Below are 20416 nucleotides of genomic sequence, written 5' to 3' on the forward strand. Positions count from 1 at the left end.
TATTTGGAACATCTCCTATGTAGATCTTTCATTGATGATTTAAAACTTTAAAACTTAAATAAACATTAAATTCTTCCTCTCATACTTTCCATATGTTATGCATATTTTGTGAGATTTTTTCCAGAGCTGAAGAAAAAAAATGCCTGGTGTTAATTGATTTAGTCACCCATTAAACCCTGATTTAGTCACCCATTAAACCCACACTTGGATTAAGTGATTTTGAAGATCCCTTGTTTAACATAAGTACATAACTAGTGTAGTTCCTGCTACTTTGGGCTTTGTGATCTAATTTTGGGAGATTTACATTGGATAATTAGAACTGAGATGAATGTTTTAAAATAAGTTCTATGGAAGTCTGTAAAGGAGTCCTTATTTTACAGTCTGGTAGGTCAAGGAAAGTTCCTTCAAGGAAGTGATGTTTAACCTCAGTTGAGGGATTGTTGTGTACAATTGAGTCAGGAACCAACCCACAGCTGACCCTTCAAAAGCAGTTCATTCCACGGAGGAGATTGCCCTCCTTCTCCCACAGAGCACCTGGTGGATTAGAACTGTGTGCCTTTGGGATTACAGCTCAGCTTCTTGCCACTAGGCCACCAGAGTTTAGCAGGACTTAATATACTTACCAGACTAAAATCCCATTGTTTTGAGGCAGTTCTGACTCATAACTTCCCAAGTGCTGAGTAGAATTGCCCCACAGAACTTCTAAGGTTTTAAGTGTTAAGAGAAATGGATCACCACATTTTTCCAGAACAGCAGAGTGGCAAGTGGTTTTGAACTGCTTAGTTATCAGCTCAGTGCTTAATCACTGTATCAGCAGAGCTCCTCGAATATGCTCACAGTAGGACAGTTTTCTGCTTATGACTTATTTTGAAAGCTTTTGAGTTTTGCCTGAAATTTAGGTACTTTATTTCAGACTTGTATTTATAGTTATTTAGGTACTTTATTTCAGACTTGTATTTATAGTTATCACTGAAGTGAGGCAGATTCAGATTCTTTTTGGAAAGGAACAAAAAGCCATAAGATAATGTTTTCATTGTGGTAAAAATCTATACCAAAGCAGTAAATAGAATATTTTTTTTTATGCTGTGGACTTTGAAGTTAGAATAGTATTCGTGTATGAGAATGTGTTTTGAAAAGATGAAAGATGAATGGAAAGCTACTTAAAATATTGAATTTTTGCAGAAAATGGCAGTCTTATGCAGACATTGTCTCCAAGCGGCAATAGTATTAAGTACTAAATTGGCATGATCCAAGTTTTTAAAATGTATTTACATGACTTTGTCTTTTACAGAACCTGTTTTCCATGATGTTTGGTGGTTATGAGAGTATAGAAGCATATGAAGATGACCTTTATCGTGAAGAATCATCTAGTGAAAGTGTTGATAGTGAGGTGGAATTTCAACTCTACAGCCAGATTCATTATGCCCGAGATCTTGGTGATACTAGGGAGGAAGAACCTGAAGAAAAGGACTCAGGGGATTCTGAATCACCAAGTAGTGAACCAAATCAGAAGAACATAATTGTTCTTTCAGATAGCGAGGTCATCCAGCTTTCAGATGGGTCAGATGTCATCACGTTGTCCGACGAAGATAGTATTTATAAATGTAAAAGAAAGAATATTAGAGTTCAACCACAAGAAAAGATCAGGGGCTCTCCTGCTTTTTTTCATTCAAAGGCGTTGACTGATAAAAGAAAAAATAAGAACAATACTGAGAAGCCCAAACCTGAGGAGAGACCAGGTGTGATCAAAGAGGTCATGATTGTAGAGATCGGTTCCAGTGAAGATGAAGATAGCACCATTTCAGAGAGTGATAATGTGGAAAGCTGGATGCTACTGGGATGTGAAGTAGATGATGATAAAGATGATGATATCCTTCTCAACCTGGTTGGATGTGAAAAGCCCGTTAATGAAGGTTAGTATCATATTGGCAATTTTGAAAAGTAGTTCATATTTAATAAGGAAGACCTCTTTTTCTAGTCACCAGACCCATAGGGTCTGCCTCCAATTTATTCCACACCTTTTAGACTGCTCTAGTAATGGTTTGTTTGAACATAAAAAAGGTATATAGAATCCTAAAGACATTGTGCTTCTGCTGTGAGCAAATCATAGTTGCTTCCGTTTGGCTAGAGCCAGTTCTGGACCCAAAATACTAATTCCCCTCTCTCTCTGCTTGGTACCACAGGTGAGTACTCTCTTCAGCTCTGACTTGGCTCTTTGGTCTCATTCTGCTATTTCCAGTGAGACAACCTCTTTTGAACTATTTGCTTACACAGGCATTAGCCAGATAGCAAGCTTTGGGACTGCCTTCTGTACAGAGGATATGGAATTAGAATTTTAGGAACTCTACAGTTAGTACGGCAAGGTACTATGAAGAACTCTAAATCTATACTAACCATAGTAGAGAATACAGATTCTAAAAACCATATTGTTGAAGATTGAAGTTCAGAATTACCTTTGTCTCCTTTATTGCGTCATCGCTTAGTCTTCTTCCTTTTAGAAAAAACCAAACCAACCTCAAACCCTGACTCTCAATTTTCTCTGGCTATTACTTATGCCTAAACGCTTGAAATACTTTCCTAAATGATCTTTCTTTCCTAATAATATGGCCTACAGCTGATGTTGAAAATAGACATCTTAGGATGCCTTTGTAATTACGGGTTTTTACTACTAGTCTAAAACCTTTAGTGATTCTCTGCCACAGTGACAGTGAATGTAGCGTGTATTTTTGAGCCCCAGGTGTTGTCAAACTACTTTTTTTAAAAAAAAATATTTTTTTGTGCATGTACCGTCAGATTGGATCTGGTGCAGGAGGAGATTGTCCTTCCTTCTCCAGCACAGCATCTGGTGGATTCAAACTGCAAACCTCTGGGATTGCAGCGGGCAAACTATTTTTTTAAAGGTGCCAGATAGTAATTATAGTAGGCTTACAGGTCAAGGGAGCTCTAAGTCCTTTACTCTGCCCGTGTAATGCAAAAGCAGGCATTAATAAAATCTAAAGAAATTTGGTTGACTTTCCTAGTAAAACAGGTCCGTTAGCCTGTTCTGAGAATTTCACAGCCAAATGAAGAAAATAAATAGAATAGTAGTTAGAATATTGAGGAAGTTTAAGTCAAATTTTACTAGAATAAGATGATCTTAAGTGCCTAAATTAGGTAAAGGAGGAGAAACTTGAAAAAGTTTCTTAAACCAATTTGGGTAAGAGAGCCAGGTATTATATGAAATGAAGTGTATATGTACATTGATGAATTAGTCTTATAAAAGAAAGAGATGTACTATTAATTGCTCAGTTATCAAGACACATATAAAGGTAGGTTAGAAAGAAATTCAGGTGGATTGATACGGTGAGGCAGGTGAATGAAAAACTTAAGAGGAAGCTTTTTATTTCCCTGCAAAGTGAAAGTAATAGTGAAAGTGGGATAAGGTTAATTTGAAGTTTGGAGTGTGGGAAAAATCTAACTTAAGTGTTGTTGGAAATGGTCCTCGAGTTTGAAGAAGATGACCACTTCTCTAACTTCAAAATGAATTGGGATCTCCAGTATCTCTTGTTACATATTTAATGTGTAACATAAGTAGCAGCCCACCCTAAAACGATTTGAGTTGCAACAACAGTACTTAAGATTATGTGTATTTTTGTGTGTGTGCGCATTTTATCATTAGTAAATGTTAGGATGTAATTTGCTGATGTTACCATTCTCATGCCAACTCTTAAAGAAAAACACCTATTTGATCTGTAAAGAAATAGATGGTAAAAAGCAATAATAATGAGAACACTAAAAAAAAAACCCCAAAAAACAAAACCAAACCAGAGCTAGTCAAGCTATGCCTGAATCAACTTAAAATGAATCGTTAGAACCTCCTAAGTCAGGGATAGCTTGTATTTATTGAGGAAAAAAGTTACTATTCAGTACTTTCTCACTTACAATATATTTTACTAATCATGAAAAATATTAATACATATACTGAGAAATAGACTATATATTATGCATGTCTTTGAGGATTCATTGCAGTAACTAATTCTACAGTTCCCTAGGAGTCTGATTCTTAAATTAGAAATTGTGTTACTATATCATCACTGATAGAGAATTGATGCCTTTGAGCTGTGGTGCTGAAGAAGAGTGCTGAATATGCCATGGAGTGCTAGGAGAACAAACAGGTTTGTCCTGGAGAGGGTGAAGCTGGAATAGTCCTAGGAGTTAAGGATTTTGAAGCTTCATCTGACATACTTTGGGCATGTTGCAAGGAGAGACTGTTCCTTGGAGAGGGACATCATGTTTGGGAGAGTAGAGGACGTTGCAGGAGAGGAAGACCCTTGATGAGATGGATTGATTCTGTGATTGAGGTGGTGGGAATGAGTGTGTTTGAGACAGTGAGGTTGGCACAGGGTAGAGCAGCATTTAGGGCTCTTGTACATAGGGTCACTATGAGTCACAAGCGACTCGATGGCACATAATAGCAACAATATCATCACTAATGGAATAAAAAGATTGCTTAGGAGTAGTATCATGTCAAAATTAAATCAAATGATTCTGCTTTACTCTTAAGATCATAGAAGGTCAAAACAAACACTTAAAACTCTGATTGCTTGAGATCACATCTCACTTTTTCAATCACTTTGATGTCCTTGATAATCAGATTGGAATCTTTTTCCCCCCTGCTACCTCATAGTGAATTACATGGTAGATTGCTAATCAGAAGATTGATGGTTCAAATCCCTCAGCTGTTCTACAGGAGAGAAACAGTCTCCAGTAAAGAGTTATAGCCTTGAAAACCTACTGGAGGGGTGCCACAAGTCGGAATCAGTTTAGTATTTGTTCTTGAAATGTCACTTCCCCATGTCTACTCAGTTATTTGTTTACATAATCTACAATAATTTCCAATTAACATATTAAAAAGCTTAGTAAATTGAAAGACAGATTTGTTAGCCTTTAGAGGAGAGATTTCCTGGCTTTATCTTTTCACTAAAGAATCTGCAGAGATGATGATGATAGGATGTCAGTAGGCTGAGGAAAGTGTGAATTAAATGCTAATTTAATGAGGAACTTGCACCTGTGTTTACAGGTATGTTAAATGATGCTTATGGTAGAGTGGAATGACCATAGATGATGGACATTAGGTGACACTGGAGTGGGGGTGATAGTGTAAGGGAAGGATAGGGGAACAGTCTACTCAACTGGAATTAATAAAATTTTCCTAAGAGAGAATTATTATTGGTAGCTTGATAGTGTAAGCAAAGGTGCATTTCAGTTAAAATGGAGGCATGTGGTATTAATTTAGAAATGGATTGTAAAGAAACAGTCCTAAAGAAACTAAAGCATAGTTTGTGCTGATTTATTATTAGGTACCTTTGAGTCAAGTACGACTAACAGTGAATCTGTGAATAACCAGTCTGAACAGTGTCCTATCCTGTGCCATCCTCACAGTCTCTGACAAACTCAGGTCCATTGCTGACATCACAGTGTCAGCCTACTTGGTTCAGGGTCTTTCTCTCTTTCACTGGCTACCTTCCTAAGCATGATGCCCCTCTCCAAGGATTAATCTCTCCTACCAACATACTTGAAATGTGTGAGATGAAGCTTCATCATCTTTGCCTGCTGTTGCTAGATGCTATTAAGTTGGTACTTAGTGACTGTCTGTACACAGAATGAAACACCACCAAGTCCTGTACATCCACTTTGTTGTTGATACATTTGAGTCCATTATTGCAGTCCTTTTTACTGAGGATGTTCCTCTCTTCTGTTGATTTCCTACTTTGGTGTTTTCCCCCAGGGACAGGTCCTTCCTGATAACATGTCCAAAATAAGTCAACTAAAGTCTTGTTGCTTTTAAGCACTTAAAGATTCTTGATAACAGATTTGCCCCATTGAATATGTCATTTAATTTCTTCACCGCTACTTTCATATTCATTGGTTGTGGATCTAAGTAAAATGGAATCTTTTACAATGTCAACATTTTCTCCATGAATTACAGTGTTGCTTATTGGTCTAGTTGTGAGGTTTTTTAATTTTCTTTATGTTGAGGTGATAAATTGGAATGAGTTAGTATAATCAAAGTGAAGTCACTAGTGCTAAATTAAAAATGACTTTCTGAGTTAATATAGAAATTACTTTGCAAACCCTGAAGACATTGAAAGATTTTGAACAAGAGAATAACATATTTACATTTTTATTTTAGAATTTTGGTGACTGAAGATTGAGTTGTAACACTGTAGTTTGACAGTGTGGTAGTGAGGTGTAGACCTAGACCTTCCGTTATAATCTGGGCTAAAATTGATGAGGATAAAATTATTCGAGGTATCAGTGGTGGGAATGTTGTTGTTGTTAAGTGCCATCAAGTTGAGTACAACTCATAGCGACCCTATGAACAAAAGATCTGACGCCAGTCCTGTCCTGCGCCATCCTCACACTTCTTGACACACAAGAGCCCATTGCAGCAGTCACCATGCCAGTCCACCTAGGTGAGGGTCTTTCTCTCCTTTGCTGACCTCCAGCCTTCCCAACATTATGCCCTTCTCCAAGGAACAGCACCTCCTAGCAATATGTCCAAAATATATTAGGTGAAGCTTCATCATTCTTATCTCCAAAGAGCACTCTGGCTGTACGCTCTCCAAGACATATCTATTCATTTACTTGGTTGTTTGTGGAATGTTCAGTGCTCTTCTCCAACACCACAGCTCGAAGGCATCAGTTCTCCTTCTGTCATCCTTATTCATTGTCCAGGTTTCAGATGCATAGCTAGTAATCGGAAAGACCATGGCCTGAATCAGATACACCTTTGTCCTCAAACTGACATGACTTCTCCTCAATAAATTGGAGAGGTCCCTAACTGCAGATTTTCCCACTGCAATGCATATTATTTCCTGACTCCTAGTACCATGGGTGTTAATTGTGGATCTAAGCAAGATGAAGCTGTTGACAGTTTCATTCTCCTCTCCATCCATCATGACATGGCCTATTGGTCCAGTGGTAAGAATCTTTGTTTTCTTGATATTGAGACACAATCTATACTGAAGGCTGGAATAGCAAGGAAGAAATGAATTTGAGAGAGCAAGTGGACATAATTTGGTAGTTTAATGGTTGAGAAATGCTGTTAGGTTCCAGTTAATTTTGACAGAGCCAAATGTGACAGAGTAGAACTGCTACAAAGGATTTTGTAAGCTCAAATCTTGGTGGGAGCAGGCCTTTATCCTTTGGAGGCGTTGCTGTCATGTGGTATTGAGTCAGAACCGCATCATAGTTGACCCTCAGTGGGACGGGAGATTGTCCATCTTTCTCCTGCAGGGCAGCTAGTGGATTTGAACTGTGTACCTTTGGGTTGACAGCCAACTCGTTACCAGTAAGATACCAAGTGGGTTCAATGCATGGATCTTTTGTTTAGCAGTCAAGTGCTTAACAGTTGTCCTCATGCAGCTCCCTAAGGGAGGAGTAGAAGAAAGAATTGATAATGAGTTTGTTATAAGGAATACAGTTTCTTAGTGGTAAAAGGAAAGAAACGGGTAGTCAGGCTTCAGTAAAGAGAAGCCGAAATGTAGGGAAGTGAAGGAAGCAATATTTCCTAGTTTATGTTGACGTCCCACCCCCAAGAATGGTTTTTTCTACATTTCAGTTTTTTATGTGTTTTTCAGTCATTTATAGTCTTTCAAAGAAGTGATTTATTCTTACAGGTGTAAGTTCCTTTCATGCTTATTATTTGTGTGTGTAAATTTATATCACTTTTTCTGGAACTTTAGTAAAAGTATTTGGTACAATACCTAACTGATTCTGGATATCCAGTGCATATTCCCATTCATATTGCCACTTATCTCTACTATTTCTCCTAGGATTTGTTTTTTTGTTCTAGGTTAATTGAAATAAATTTTGCTATTTTGCAAATTAACTTGCTTGACTCTTATCAACTCGTGGAAATATTTAAGTATATATTATTTATTTTTATTTCCTTGATCTGCTAATGCCATAATCCTTTTTTAAAAAACCAATTAATAAGTAATATATTTAGTACTGATGCCTATTTGATTATGTTGTAACTTACTAATCATTATTATCCCTTTTATAAGTAGCTTTGGGAATAGATAACTGGTTTATTTTATGTAATAGTCTACAGACAAATTTTTCATGTCAGTGAAAGTTTGTGGAAATTCTGGCATGCTTTTGAAATACTGAATGTAAAGCAGCAGCAATAATTGCTTTGTGTATGAAATTTGTGTAGGGAGCTCAGGTGGCCTAGTGGCAAGAAGCTGTGCTGTAATTCCTAAGGCCACTTCCTGCCCTGCAGGAGAAGGATGGGCAGTCTTCTCCCATGCAATTAACTGCTTCTGAAAATCTGCTGGAGGGTCAACTGTAGGTTGGTTCCTACTAGATGGTATACAGCCCAACAACATGAACTCCCTTTCAGGCTCCCCCAAACTACGCCATATTTAAAATGACAAACTCCTTGAAGGTATGTTTTCCCCCCAAACTCAGATGCCTCCATATTATACTTGGTGTCTTTCTTTGATATATCTGTTACCTTTTTTCCCTTTAATTACTTTTAATAAGAAAGCATTTAATAAGCATCTCTTTTATGTAGCAGGAGTGGTATCCACTTCCTAAATAACATGCCTCTGGAAACTGAACTTTGATAAATGTCTCTAGTTGTAGAGGGGTTTCAAGTCTTTTGTATACAGTGTTGCTATGAGTCATGCTTGACTTGAAGGCAATCGAAACAATAGCTATGTATAATATATGTCATATTAGGTATTTAAAGTGACCAAAGTTGTAGTCTTAGCCTTAAGTGGCTTAGTGTTTCATTGAAGAAGCAGACTATAATAAGCTAGGTAGATTGTGAAAGTGCCTTCTTAACTGTGAGAGTTAAGTTTCTCAAAATCCTGGTGGTCAATGCGAATAAAAAACGTTAACACCTTTTAAAAAAGAGAACGATTGAGTTTGAAGTAGTATAAAACCCTATCAAAGTATATATAAATATGTTTTACTCTCCTTATTTACTGCTATTAAATTTGTAGTAAATTTAATAAAAAGCTTCATGCTCTGTGGAAACTTCAGGAACTTTAGGCTTTCCCCTTTAAATTCAGGGTTTGTTTTCTTGTTTTTTTTAAATTTTAATAATTTTTTTCTTTTATTGGGAAAAACATATTGGGGGTACAAGGAGGTGAGGGTTGGGGGCAGAAGGGTGAGGATGGGCAGGGATGCAGTTGCAAAGCTGCACAGTTTGGTCGGTGGAGGGAGCAGGTGAAGGAAATGATGAGGGTCCAGTGGGGACCAGATGCTACAGAGGAATGACAAGCATTTTCCTATGGTAATTAAACCAACTGTCTTATTGATTAGGGAATTGGATGCCGGCTCTCTGGCTTCTTCATGCTCAACAGGGGTGTAGATGTAAAGGGGGAAGGTAGGTCACTTTATCACCTTACTGGTGATCTTGGGTTAAAGCTGCTTGCCTTCTTGCACTGTTAGATGATATTTTCCTGTGATTTGCTCCCCTCTGGACTGCAGAGTGTTTTCCCTGGTGGGTCCAGTGGGGTGGCTGGTTGAACCCAGAGGCTCCATCCTCCTTTGCTTCCTTAGCTGTCAGTTGTATTTCCTTTTTGTCACTGGCACTGGGTTCAGGGTCAATTCTGGAGTAAAACTCGTAGTTAAGTTTACCTATAGGAAAGGGAGCAAACCTAGAGAGAACAAACTTGTGAGTTACAAATAGAAGGGCTTTGAGGGTGTTGCTTTCAGGTTTACTGGGGGGGAGGGTGGCAGAAGGTAACCTAGGTAACATTGGATACCCTAGGCATTCTTTCCTTCCCCACCCAGGGGTCAGATGGCACAATCTGGGGACTGAGGAGCTCAGCCCGAGGGCCAAGGGCAGCCCACCCCGGGCAGAGGGCCACGACGGCTCGCCTCCAGCCGGTGGACAAGGGCAGCCCGTATTTTAATAATTTTAATGAACATTTACAGAGATTTTGGATTTTCATTTATTCATTGTTGCACTTTTCTCCCTGCCTAGCCCTCCCCCCCAAGTTTGCTCCTCTCTTTGAAAAAGTAAAAGAAACATTATTTCTTTTTTTCTTTCATGAAATTGTATGAATTTTAATGAACATTTACAGCAATTGTGGGTTCCCATTCATTCATTGTTGCACTAGAAACATTATTTCTTTGGTATACAATCCCCCCACACCCCTCCCACCGCCCAGGGTTAAATTCAGTTTTAAGGGTGATATTGTCACATTTATTTTGCTTTACTTGCAAATGATATATTTTTTAAATTTTTTTTTTCATTATACTAGTTTATTTACAAAACTAAAATACATTATTTTCCAGAACACATTCTTCCAATTTCCCTTCACCTCCCACCCATCAAATTGTACTACTCCATGATTAATCCCCCCTCCCCTGCACATCCTCATCCCTCTGCCCCCACCCCCAACCCCTTAGATCCTTATACTCATTCTACAATAGTGGTTTTATACAAAATTGATCCTTGTGGAACTGAGTCATTTCACTTAGCATAATACTCTCTAGTCCTTTCCAAGTTAGGTAATAATTTACAAAATCATTGTTCCTGCGTGCTGCATAGTATTCCATTGTGTGAATGTAACATAATTTCTCAGTCCATTCGTTTGTAGTTGGACATCATTTTTTTTAAAAAAAAATTTTATTATTTCTTTTGGCGTGTGTGTACCATCAAATCTGATCTGACTGGTACAGGAGAAGATTGTTCCCCCTTTTCCAGCAGAGCATCTGGTGGATTTGAACAGTGTACCACTTAAGGCCAACAGAGCTCCTGGACATCATTTTTAATATAAAATTTTTATTTTATACTGGTTTGCTTACAGAGCTCTTATACAGTGTTTTTCATACCGGATTTTTCCCTTTTCCTTAACCCACCCCTAAATAATACATTATTAGAAGACATTCTTCCCTCTTCTGTTCTTTTTGTAAATGTTCATTTTCTGATCTTACGATTTGAAGTTGTCATCATTTGAGGGTACTTGTTAGGTGCTGTCATGTCGACTTCAACCTGTAAAATTAGGTGGATTTATTTCATTTTGGTTTTGATCTGTTTATTGTTAGGTTTACTTTAAACATTTTTATTTTTGTTTTAGTTTAATTTTGTAGAATATAAAATTCCAAATTCAAACCAACTGAAATAGGTACACACACACACACACACACACACACACACACACACACACACAGAAGTACACCTTCTGTTAAGTCTTTTCTTTAGACATCCCTTTCTCTTATGGGTAACTATTAAAAAAGATAGTTCATCCTTAAATTGAAAATAGATATTATGTGTATTGTCACATCGATCTGACTGGTACAGGAGGAGATTGTCTCTCTTTCTCCAGCAGAGCATCTAATGGTTTCGAACTGCATGCCTCTGGGATTGCAGTGCAGCTTCTTTCCACTAGGCTACCAGAGGTCCCTTGATTGCTCTTTTGTTAAAGAAATAGTTGTATATTAGCCATACTTTTCTCTATATTATTTTTTGTTTTATGGGTTCTTCCCCATTTACAGTGTATCTTGGAGATCAAACCATAGTAATACATACAGATATTTCTAATTTGTAGGACTATGGACTATTTTTGTATCTTCAGCACAAATCTAATGACCTTGTTTGTGGAGATTGTGCTATTAACCTGAAGACTGAGTCTTTCTGGAGATGAGAGAGACAGACACTGACTGACTGACTGAGCTAGACATACTAAGCATGTACTTAACACTCATTCTTGGTTTTGGTATTTTTAATAATTTTGAAAGGATTAGTTAGCACCAACACAAAGTTGTTAAATAGGTCCAGGCTTTAAAAAGAAAATAGATAGGGAAGAATGAAAGCTAGGATTGAAGAAGCCATGTCAGTTCCTGATAAGGTCTATCTGTGGTATAGATTTTGCAGTAATGTGGAGCTCCTTCAGCATATGCATTTTGATACATAGCTCTTTAACACACAGTGGACAGCTAGCAAATCCTAGGTGAATTTAGATGATCTGCTACTTACAGAGCACATATGTAGTACATAGTACTGTTTGAGGTGAAGTCTTATGTTGATTGAATTAAATATTGAAGTAATGGCTTTTAGCTTAGGGCAGCCTGTCTTTTAGCTGTCTTTGTGTCAAGTCCTAACTTCCAAATATGTATACATACATAAAAGTTTTATATACAGTTTTAAAGTAGATGAGTACGTCTAAAGGCAATAATGAATCTACCGCATTTATTAGGCAATGAATCGTGACTTGGTAGTGAATAAAAATTCAAGTATAGTAAGCTACCTGTTTGAATGTGATTTTTCAAATTTGTCATATTTTAGCTGGTCTGCATCTTTAACTCATACTGTTTTTCTGCCTGTATCACTTTCTACCTCCTAGACTGATACTTGCTCATCCTTTCGGTCTGCTTAAAGGTCATCTCTGGCTCAGGTAACTGACTTACACCCTCAAGTACATGATAACTATTAGATCTGTTTCAGCTCTGCAATTAGGTAGTACGACTTAGGGTAATTTAATCTCTTCATTGGTAAATAGCTTTATTTCACTAAGTTCATAAGACAGTGGGTAAACTTAGAAAATATGAAAAAAACTTGTGTAAGAATTCATGATCCGTGTAACAAGTGTGGACATAGAGTTTTATGTTGATATTTTTGGATTGTTTTTACGAACAAAAATTGCTTTTGGGCAATCTCTTTCTAGTGTAGCACTTTCCTTAAATAAGTTATTTCATTTGATGAGCATTTTTTAATTTATTAGTGCATTGTTCTAAAAGGAACCACTGGTGGTTTAATGATAAGGAGTTGTGATGCAAGGCCAGAAGAACACGGTTCACATCAACCAGCTGCTCTGCAGGGAGAGATAGGGGCAACATCCTCCCATGTGATTTATTGCTTCTGGAAATCTGCTGGAGGGTCAGCTATGTATCAGTTCAGACTCTATGATACATAACAACAAGAACATGATGTTATGTGCCATCGAGTCGCTTGAAACTTACAGCGACCCTATGTACAACAGCTCTAAACTCCGCTCTGTCCTGTGCCAATCGCACCATCTCTAGTACACCCATCCCAATTGCCCCAGTCACTGAATCAGTCCACCTCATAGAGGGCCTTCCCCTCCTGCGCTGTCCCTCCACCCTACCAAGCATGATGTCCCTCTCCAAGGACCAGTCCCTCCTTACAACATTTCCAAAGTATGTTAGACGGAGCCTCAGAATCCTTGTCTCCAAGGAGCCGCCCAGTTTAACTCTTTCCAGGATGAATCTGTTTGTTTTCCTAGCAGTCCATGGTACCCTCAATACTCTTCTCCAGCACCACAGCTCAAAGGCATCAATTCTCCTTCTATCCTCCTTAGCCATTGTCCAACTCTCTGATGCATAACAAGTGATTGCAAAGACCATGGCCTGTATCAGATGCACATAGTCTCCAGAGAGACACCATTGCTCTTCAGTTCTTTGGAGCAGTCCCTAACAGTGTGATACTAAGCTTAAATCTAAAGTCTTAATCATTCAAATTAATTGCATGCTTATGGTGTACAAACCACTATAAAGATAATTTGGATTCAAGAATTGTGATATAGTCTCTGCCTTTGTAGTATACAAAATGCTTTATAGTGTAGAAAGTTAACTACAGTACTCATTGTTGTTATGTGCCATCAGGACATCTGTGACTTACTGCAACCCCAAATACAACAGCTCTGAACCTTGCTCTATCCTGAGCCAACCTGCAGATGTTGTCTCCAAAACGTCTACCCCTATTACCCCAGTCACTTGAGTCAATCTATCTCATTGGGTCTTCCTCTCTTGCACTATCCCTCCATCCTCCCAAGCATTATGTCCCTCTCCAAGGGCTAGTCCCTCCTTGCAGCATGCCCAAAGTATGTCACATGGAGCTTGAGAATCCTTGCCTCCAAGGAGCAGCCTGGTCTCACCTTCTCTAGAATGAACCTGTTTGTTCTCTTAGTAGTCCATGGTATATTCAGTACTTTTTTCCAGCACCACAGCTCACAGGCATAATTCTACAAATACAGGGGAGAGCCCAGCACAATGCATAATCTTTTCCAGATGAGTGAAAGGAAGGTGTTCTGATGGTGTAGTGGTTAAATGCTCAATTGCTAACCAAAGTGATGACAGTTTGAAGTAACAGCTTTAAAAACTGTATGGGGCAGTTCTACTTTGTTATATATGGCTGCTGTGAGTCAGAATTGAGTTGATGGCAGTGGGAGCTATAAGCTAAAAAGCTCATTGCTGTAAAGTCAGAGCTTGTTAATAGCTAGCTGACTCTCCATTTGGTTTCCAGGGCCATATATCACACAGGAGGGGATTGCTCATCTTTCTCCTAGAGAAAGATAAAGCTGTTTATGGATTCTGCCTTTAGCAGTACATCTCCCTACAGATGTTGCCCCCCTGATAGATCTACAGTTTTTAAAAGGTTACTATGGATAGGGAAGTACAGGATTGACTTGAAAGGAGTTCCTTGAGCTCGGTCTTTAAGAATGAGTAAGGTTAAAATAAAAGAATGCATAAGATTGTTTAGGTTATATACAGGGAGAACAAATTAAAGCAGAAAACCCTAATAAAAAGTTAAATGACTATGCAGTACATCAACAGAGAACTGCCAGATGTGCAGGCTTGGTTTAGAAGATGCTGTGGTACTAGGGATATTAAAGCTAATGTTAGATGGATCTTCACTGAAAGCAGAAAGCACCAGAGGAATGTCTTATCTGTGCTTCATTGATTATGCAGACACATTTAACTCTGTGAATCACAACAAACTGTGGCCAACTCTGAGAAGAAAGGGAATCCTGGAATACTTGAGTGTGCATATAAGAAAATGATACTTACACCAGGAGACAGTCATAGAACATAGAAGGTTTTTTGAACACTGCATGGTTCAAAATCAGGAAAGATATATGCCAGGGGTGTGCATCCTAGCTCCATACCTTTTGAGTCTATATGTGGAACAGATCATCTGGGAGGCAGGACTCTATGAGGACGAATGTGGCATCAGGATTGGAGGAAGACTTGTCAACAACCATTGTGTTTCGCAGATGATACAACCCTGCTTGCTGAAACTGAGGAGAACCTGAGGCATTTGCTGCAGAAGGTCAAGGATTGCAGCCTTCAGTATAGATTGAAACTCAACATCAAGAAAACAGAGATTCTCACCACTGGGCCAATTGACAGCATCATAGTAAATGGTGAGGAGATTGAGATTGTTAATAGCTTCAGTTTGCTTGGCTCCACAGTCAACACTCTTGGTACTAGCCGCCAGGAAATAAAAGACAAATTGCATTGGAAAGATCTGCTGTCAGAGACCTCTCCAGAGTACTGAAAAGCAACGATGTCAGTCTGGTGACTAAGGTGCTTCTGATCTGGTCCATAGTCTTTGCAGCTACTTTCTATATATCAGAAAGCTGGATGATAGAATTGATGCCTTTGAGCTATGGTGCTGGAGAAGAGTATTGAATATGCCATGGACTGCTAGGAGAACAAACAGGTTCATCCTAGAGGCGGCGAATCTATCCTGCTTCTTGGAGGCAAGGATTCTTAAGTTCCATCTGACATACTTTGGACATGTTGCAAGGAGGGCCTAGCCCTTGGAGAGGGACATCATGCTTGGGAGGACGGAGGGACAGTGCAGAAGATCCTGGATAAGATGGATTGAGTACAGTGACTGGAGTAATGGAAGTAGGTGTGTGTGTCAGAGATAGTAAGGTTGGCTCAGGATTGAACAGGGTTTAGAACTGTTGTATGTATCAGGCTACTTGAGTAAAGGGTATTTTTGTTCTAGGCATGTTTAGGTTGTAGTTGGAAGATTTCTTGCCATAATTTTGTTCTGCCTTTTCTTGTTATTTTTTTTCTTCTCTTTTTAAGAAATAATTGAATATTTTATGCAACTTTGTATCAGAAAAATTTTCTCAAAAGGACAAATTGCTTTTCAGTTAAAGGATGTGAGCAGCTATAGCAGCATACATTTTTTACCAGACTGTTAAAAATGGATCATATTTTAAAATATAACTGTGACTCTTCATCGTTTGTGTTCTTTCTTAAAATCGTTGACAAAGAATGAACATATTGTGTATGGAATCTTTAATTTTTAAATAATTCCTCACATCTTTAAGGTGGAATTTCCTCTTTATTTTGGTATTCATCAGTTAACCAGTTTAATTTCAATTAATATTGTTTCTCCAGTGACCTTGGGGCCTAATAGGTCTTAAGATTAGCTCTCTGTGTGACATACTTATCACTTATAAGGTTTTATTTCAACCTTATAATCGAAAAATGGCCACATACTATTCTAACAACCAGACCATTTCAGGAGAGAGCGTCAAGGATCTCCCTCCCTGATGTTTTTAGCTTTTGTAAGCCAGCACTATACAATTCCTAAAGCTGCTTTTGAACTGTGTCTCTAGTTGTAGCATGTCATCTTACACTTAACTATTGTAAGGGCATCTTTTTTTATTTAATTTCCAATTAGCATAATGACTTGAGCTGTGTTATTCACTGTTCCATGGTGAAGTTGTCATAGGGAGAGAAGAAATAAAAATGTTCAATCTCAACTTTACTTGTGAATGGAGTGAAGTTTGAAAGCCTTTTATGGCCATTGTTCAGCAGACTGAAAATCTCATTAGAAAACCCAGAAATGCCAAAGCAGCTTTGGGTTGGATTTTAATAACATTTTGAAATGTTGATATTGTATGTTGTTAATTTTCGTGATTTCATTGTTGATCAGCAACTTAGGTATGCGTTCTTCCAAAGTCAATTTATGACCTTTTGTCTAAATGCATTTACAGTAACTATTCTTTTTAGCATTGTTAAGTTAGTGGGAGAGAATGAAATTTTACCATTTTTTTTAAAAAAAATTTCTTTTACTCTGTTTTCATATGAGATATATTAGAGTCATTGGAAATGGCTTAATAAGAAAATACCTTGAAATATGTTTATTAAGCTAATGATTTAGTTTAGTTGCTATTAAAATGTTACTTATTCACTTTATCTACAGGTTTACATTTTTCTGGAATGGAGAAACAAAATAAGATGGGCAACATTTTCATTCTTGTCTAATGATCATAGGAGCTTGAAGCTGTCTGAGTATAGGTGTTTAAATGTAATTTACTTATAGGTGTTTGCTGTAAAAAATGATCTTACAGAGTGCTTTTTGTCTGAGAGATAATATATAGGCAAGAAAATTTACGGTCAGAAGGCAAATTTGATAGGAACCACATATAAATGGGACTATAAAACTTTTGTCTGAAGCATAGAATGGAGAACACTTAATCTTTTTTTTCCTTTTCTTCAGCATAACAACTGTTCAGATAATCCATATAGTCTATTTAAAAGTTGGCTACATTTATGTTTTAATTTTAAAGTAATTTATAAATCTTTTACTAATATTTCCTTTTTAATATTTGACATTGCAGTTAAAGTGTTAATGGAAGGTTTTGGAACAATTTTTAATGTTATAATCATTGTTGACCTTTATTATAAATTAAGAGTACTTGGTTAAGTTTTTAGTTTTGGGTCTATTTTATTTACTTGCCAGGCTGTTGATGCTGTTAGTAATGAAGAAATAAGTGTTTCAATTGAGCATCTGTCATGTATGTGTGAAGTCACATTTTCTTTTTAAATTATATAGCTATGTTTAAGAAACATATGTTAGGTATATTCAAAAGCTTAGATTTATCTTTGTTTTATAGTTTTTAGAGCTTGGTTTGTTAGCATTTACTCTTAATTTGGAGTGTAATTCTGGGGATGAAATATATTTTGAAAATGTATAGCTTGAAGTTAAAATGTAAATAATAGATTGTCTTAAAGTGGAACTTTGCTAACTGTGCAGTTTTTATTTATATGACGTGTTTTCACCTTGGAATTTTAGCTTTTTTCATAGCTTTGAAAATTAGTTAACCGTGGACTTGAAAGCATCTCCTCTTAGCTCCATCTTTTACAGTGAATTTCAGGGAATACCGAGTATAATTGTATGACAGGGAAAAATAATTTGTATTCTTTTGTCTGTCTGAATATATAGTTAATTTTTAATTCCTGCCAAGTGAAAGAATAGTTGTTTAGGGCTACATATTAAGGGAACCTCTTTCTGTTGACAATTCCCTTGGAGTAGTTAATTTTTATTTTGTCTTGTAACTAAAAAACTCCTTCAAAACAGAATTCTCTATTCTAGGGAGGGAAAACCCCAACTCTACAAAAATTTTTCAGTATTCTTTCCGTATTCATTCTTTATGAGAAATTTCGTAGTTGTAGGAAATAGCCTAGTTGTGGCTGATAAGTGAAATTAACACTGATACAAATTCATGCTTTGCAGAGTCATCAAGTGAGAAGAATTCAGTACAGAGAAGCATAGAAAATAAATTTAACTGAAGAGTCTTTATGTATAGAAAAGGCTTATAAACACTGATCCTGTAAATTTGTCCTTATATTGCAATGTTTTAACATTAAATGATCAGACTTAAAACATAAATGAACTGTTGTCAATTAAATAGCATTAAACCTATCTTTTACAAAAGATTTTTAATTGCCAATAAAATGTTACTGTTTTAGAAGAACTTGAATGAATGATCACTCCTTTGTGATTGAGTCCTTTACTTTGTTACTCAATAACCATATCAGCTCAGCTCTTTTTTAGCAGACTAAATATAAGTATGATGTGTAGTAATTCTATTTTAACCTATATGATTACATTTTTATGTGTATAAAATACTTTCTTAAGGAGTTGGATACAATTCAAATCTGAATGTTTTTGGATAGGTGAGTTTCTGATAAAACTACATCAGGTACTAAGTTGTAAGAAGTGTCATGTTCTTACTGGTTCTTAAAACCACACTTTTTTTGATTGTTGTATCAATCCTTTTAATTTTTTTGTTGAGATACTCTAGTTTGTGGGGAATTTTCTTTTTTATCATCACATTTAACAAGTGAAATGTAATGGTTGTGCTAGATCATCTAATGGCAGATTACATTGATTAGCTTGACTTTGGTTCAGTTTTTTATGGATAGCAAAAAAAAAAGCTGTGTTTAGCTCTGTGATTGAGCTACCATTATGGGTAACATCAACATCAAAGAGTCTTATATCTGACATTTAATTTTGGTAGCATTTTTTTCCCATTTTTCAAAAGTTACTTAAACACAGGAGAAAGATTTTTGAATTATCAACCCTAAAGCAGTAGTGAGCAGTGAGAATTCTTTCCCTTCCTTTAGATATATCACTCATGTATGAATATTTTGATTAAAAGGGAAAAATCACCCCACATCATCCCCTCCATCATATAGGGTGTACACTTATATTTATAATTAAAAAATAAAACTAATAAAGTTTGTTTGCAGCTATCAGAAGATCTTTAGTGGTGTACCTGCAACTTCAGCAGTCCCTTTTTATCTATACAGATTTCCCTGCCTATTGTGACTGCTGGCTCTAATTTCAATTTCCCATGGCTTTGGGTTGTAGGCTTGGTTTTCTGCAAGAGTGCCCATGCTTAGGTGGTCATATATTCTGAGTGACTTTCCTACTTTTTTCTTTTTTGTTATTTTGTTGATTGTTAAAGGGAAGGAAGATTTTTTTTTCTTTTTAAACTTGTTTCTTTGTTTTGATCTTTCTTAGCCGATCTATTTGTGTTTTGTTTTACAGATTGGCAAGAAAGATTGTGTGGTGCTTATATCCATGGGGACTAGCAGTGAAAAACTTAATTTTGTTCTTGGTTTTGTTTTCTTAATAACAATAGCAATTTAATTTTGAGCCCTTGAGAAGCTCAAAGGATATGCTTAGTTTTATGCATGAAATTGATAGAAAACTATTATTCCCAAGAAATTCTGTTTCTGTTGCAATAAAAGTATTTTGTTATAGTTGAATCGAATGAAATACTAATTAGCAGTGATACTGTTACGAATATTTAACTTACTGCATACTCAAAAGATTCATAGAGAATTATGACTTTTCTGAAATTTAGTTTTTGTTGTCCATTGTATAAATTTAGGTACACATATAAAATATGTATTTGTTAGGGAATTTATATATTTAACTTGGAAGATGCGTATTTTTCATTGTGAGGAATTTTTGTTTTGTGAAATAGTTCTCTGCTGCCCAGTGCTTACTGTCTTGAGAAGTACTGTGACAGTTTAAATATTGAGTAATTATTATTTGTAAGATCTCTTCAGAAATAGCATTAAGGGAAAACTAGAGGCCTCTAGTTTATACACCTCCCCAAAATATTTTTTCATTAATATCAGAACACTTAAAAATAGTAATTTATATGATTAAAGTGACTTCTAACTGATGTTTTGTGTAAATGATACCATGCAGTAGTATATTTAGCTAGATTTTATAATCATAAAGTTAATAGTACAGAAAGCCCTATAACTATTTAAAAAAGATTTTAATAATTCCTTAATCTGCCAGGAAGGGTGGTGTTATATACTATCAACTGATAAGCTTTCT

The 20416-nt window shown here is 36.6% G+C and overlaps 1 protein-coding gene across 1 annotated transcript in view; it reads left to right on the top strand.

Moving 5' to 3' along the window:
• The first annotated feature begins 1303 nt into the window (after positions 1 to 1303).
• The window catches only part of ZCCHC7 (zinc finger, CCHC domain containing 7), a 229389-nt gene continuing 210276 nt past the window's right edge, over positions 1304 to 20416 (top strand). Inside the window, exon 1 of the mRNA XM_006886856.1 lies at positions 1304 to 1913. Within this exon, the coding sequence (XP_006886918.1) occupies positions 1304 to 1913 (610 nt within the window). The remainder of the gene's footprint in view (positions 1914 to 20416) is intronic.

The sequence above is a fragment of the Elephantulus edwardii genome, unplaced genomic scaffold, assembly GCF_000299155.1.
Source record: "Elephantulus edwardii isolate Elephantulus edwardi_28Jun2011 unplaced genomic scaffold, EleEdw1.0 scaffold00052, whole genome shotgun sequence".
Lineage (NCBI taxonomy): Eukaryota > Metazoa > Chordata > Mammalia > Macroscelidea > Macroscelididae > Elephantulus > Elephantulus edwardii.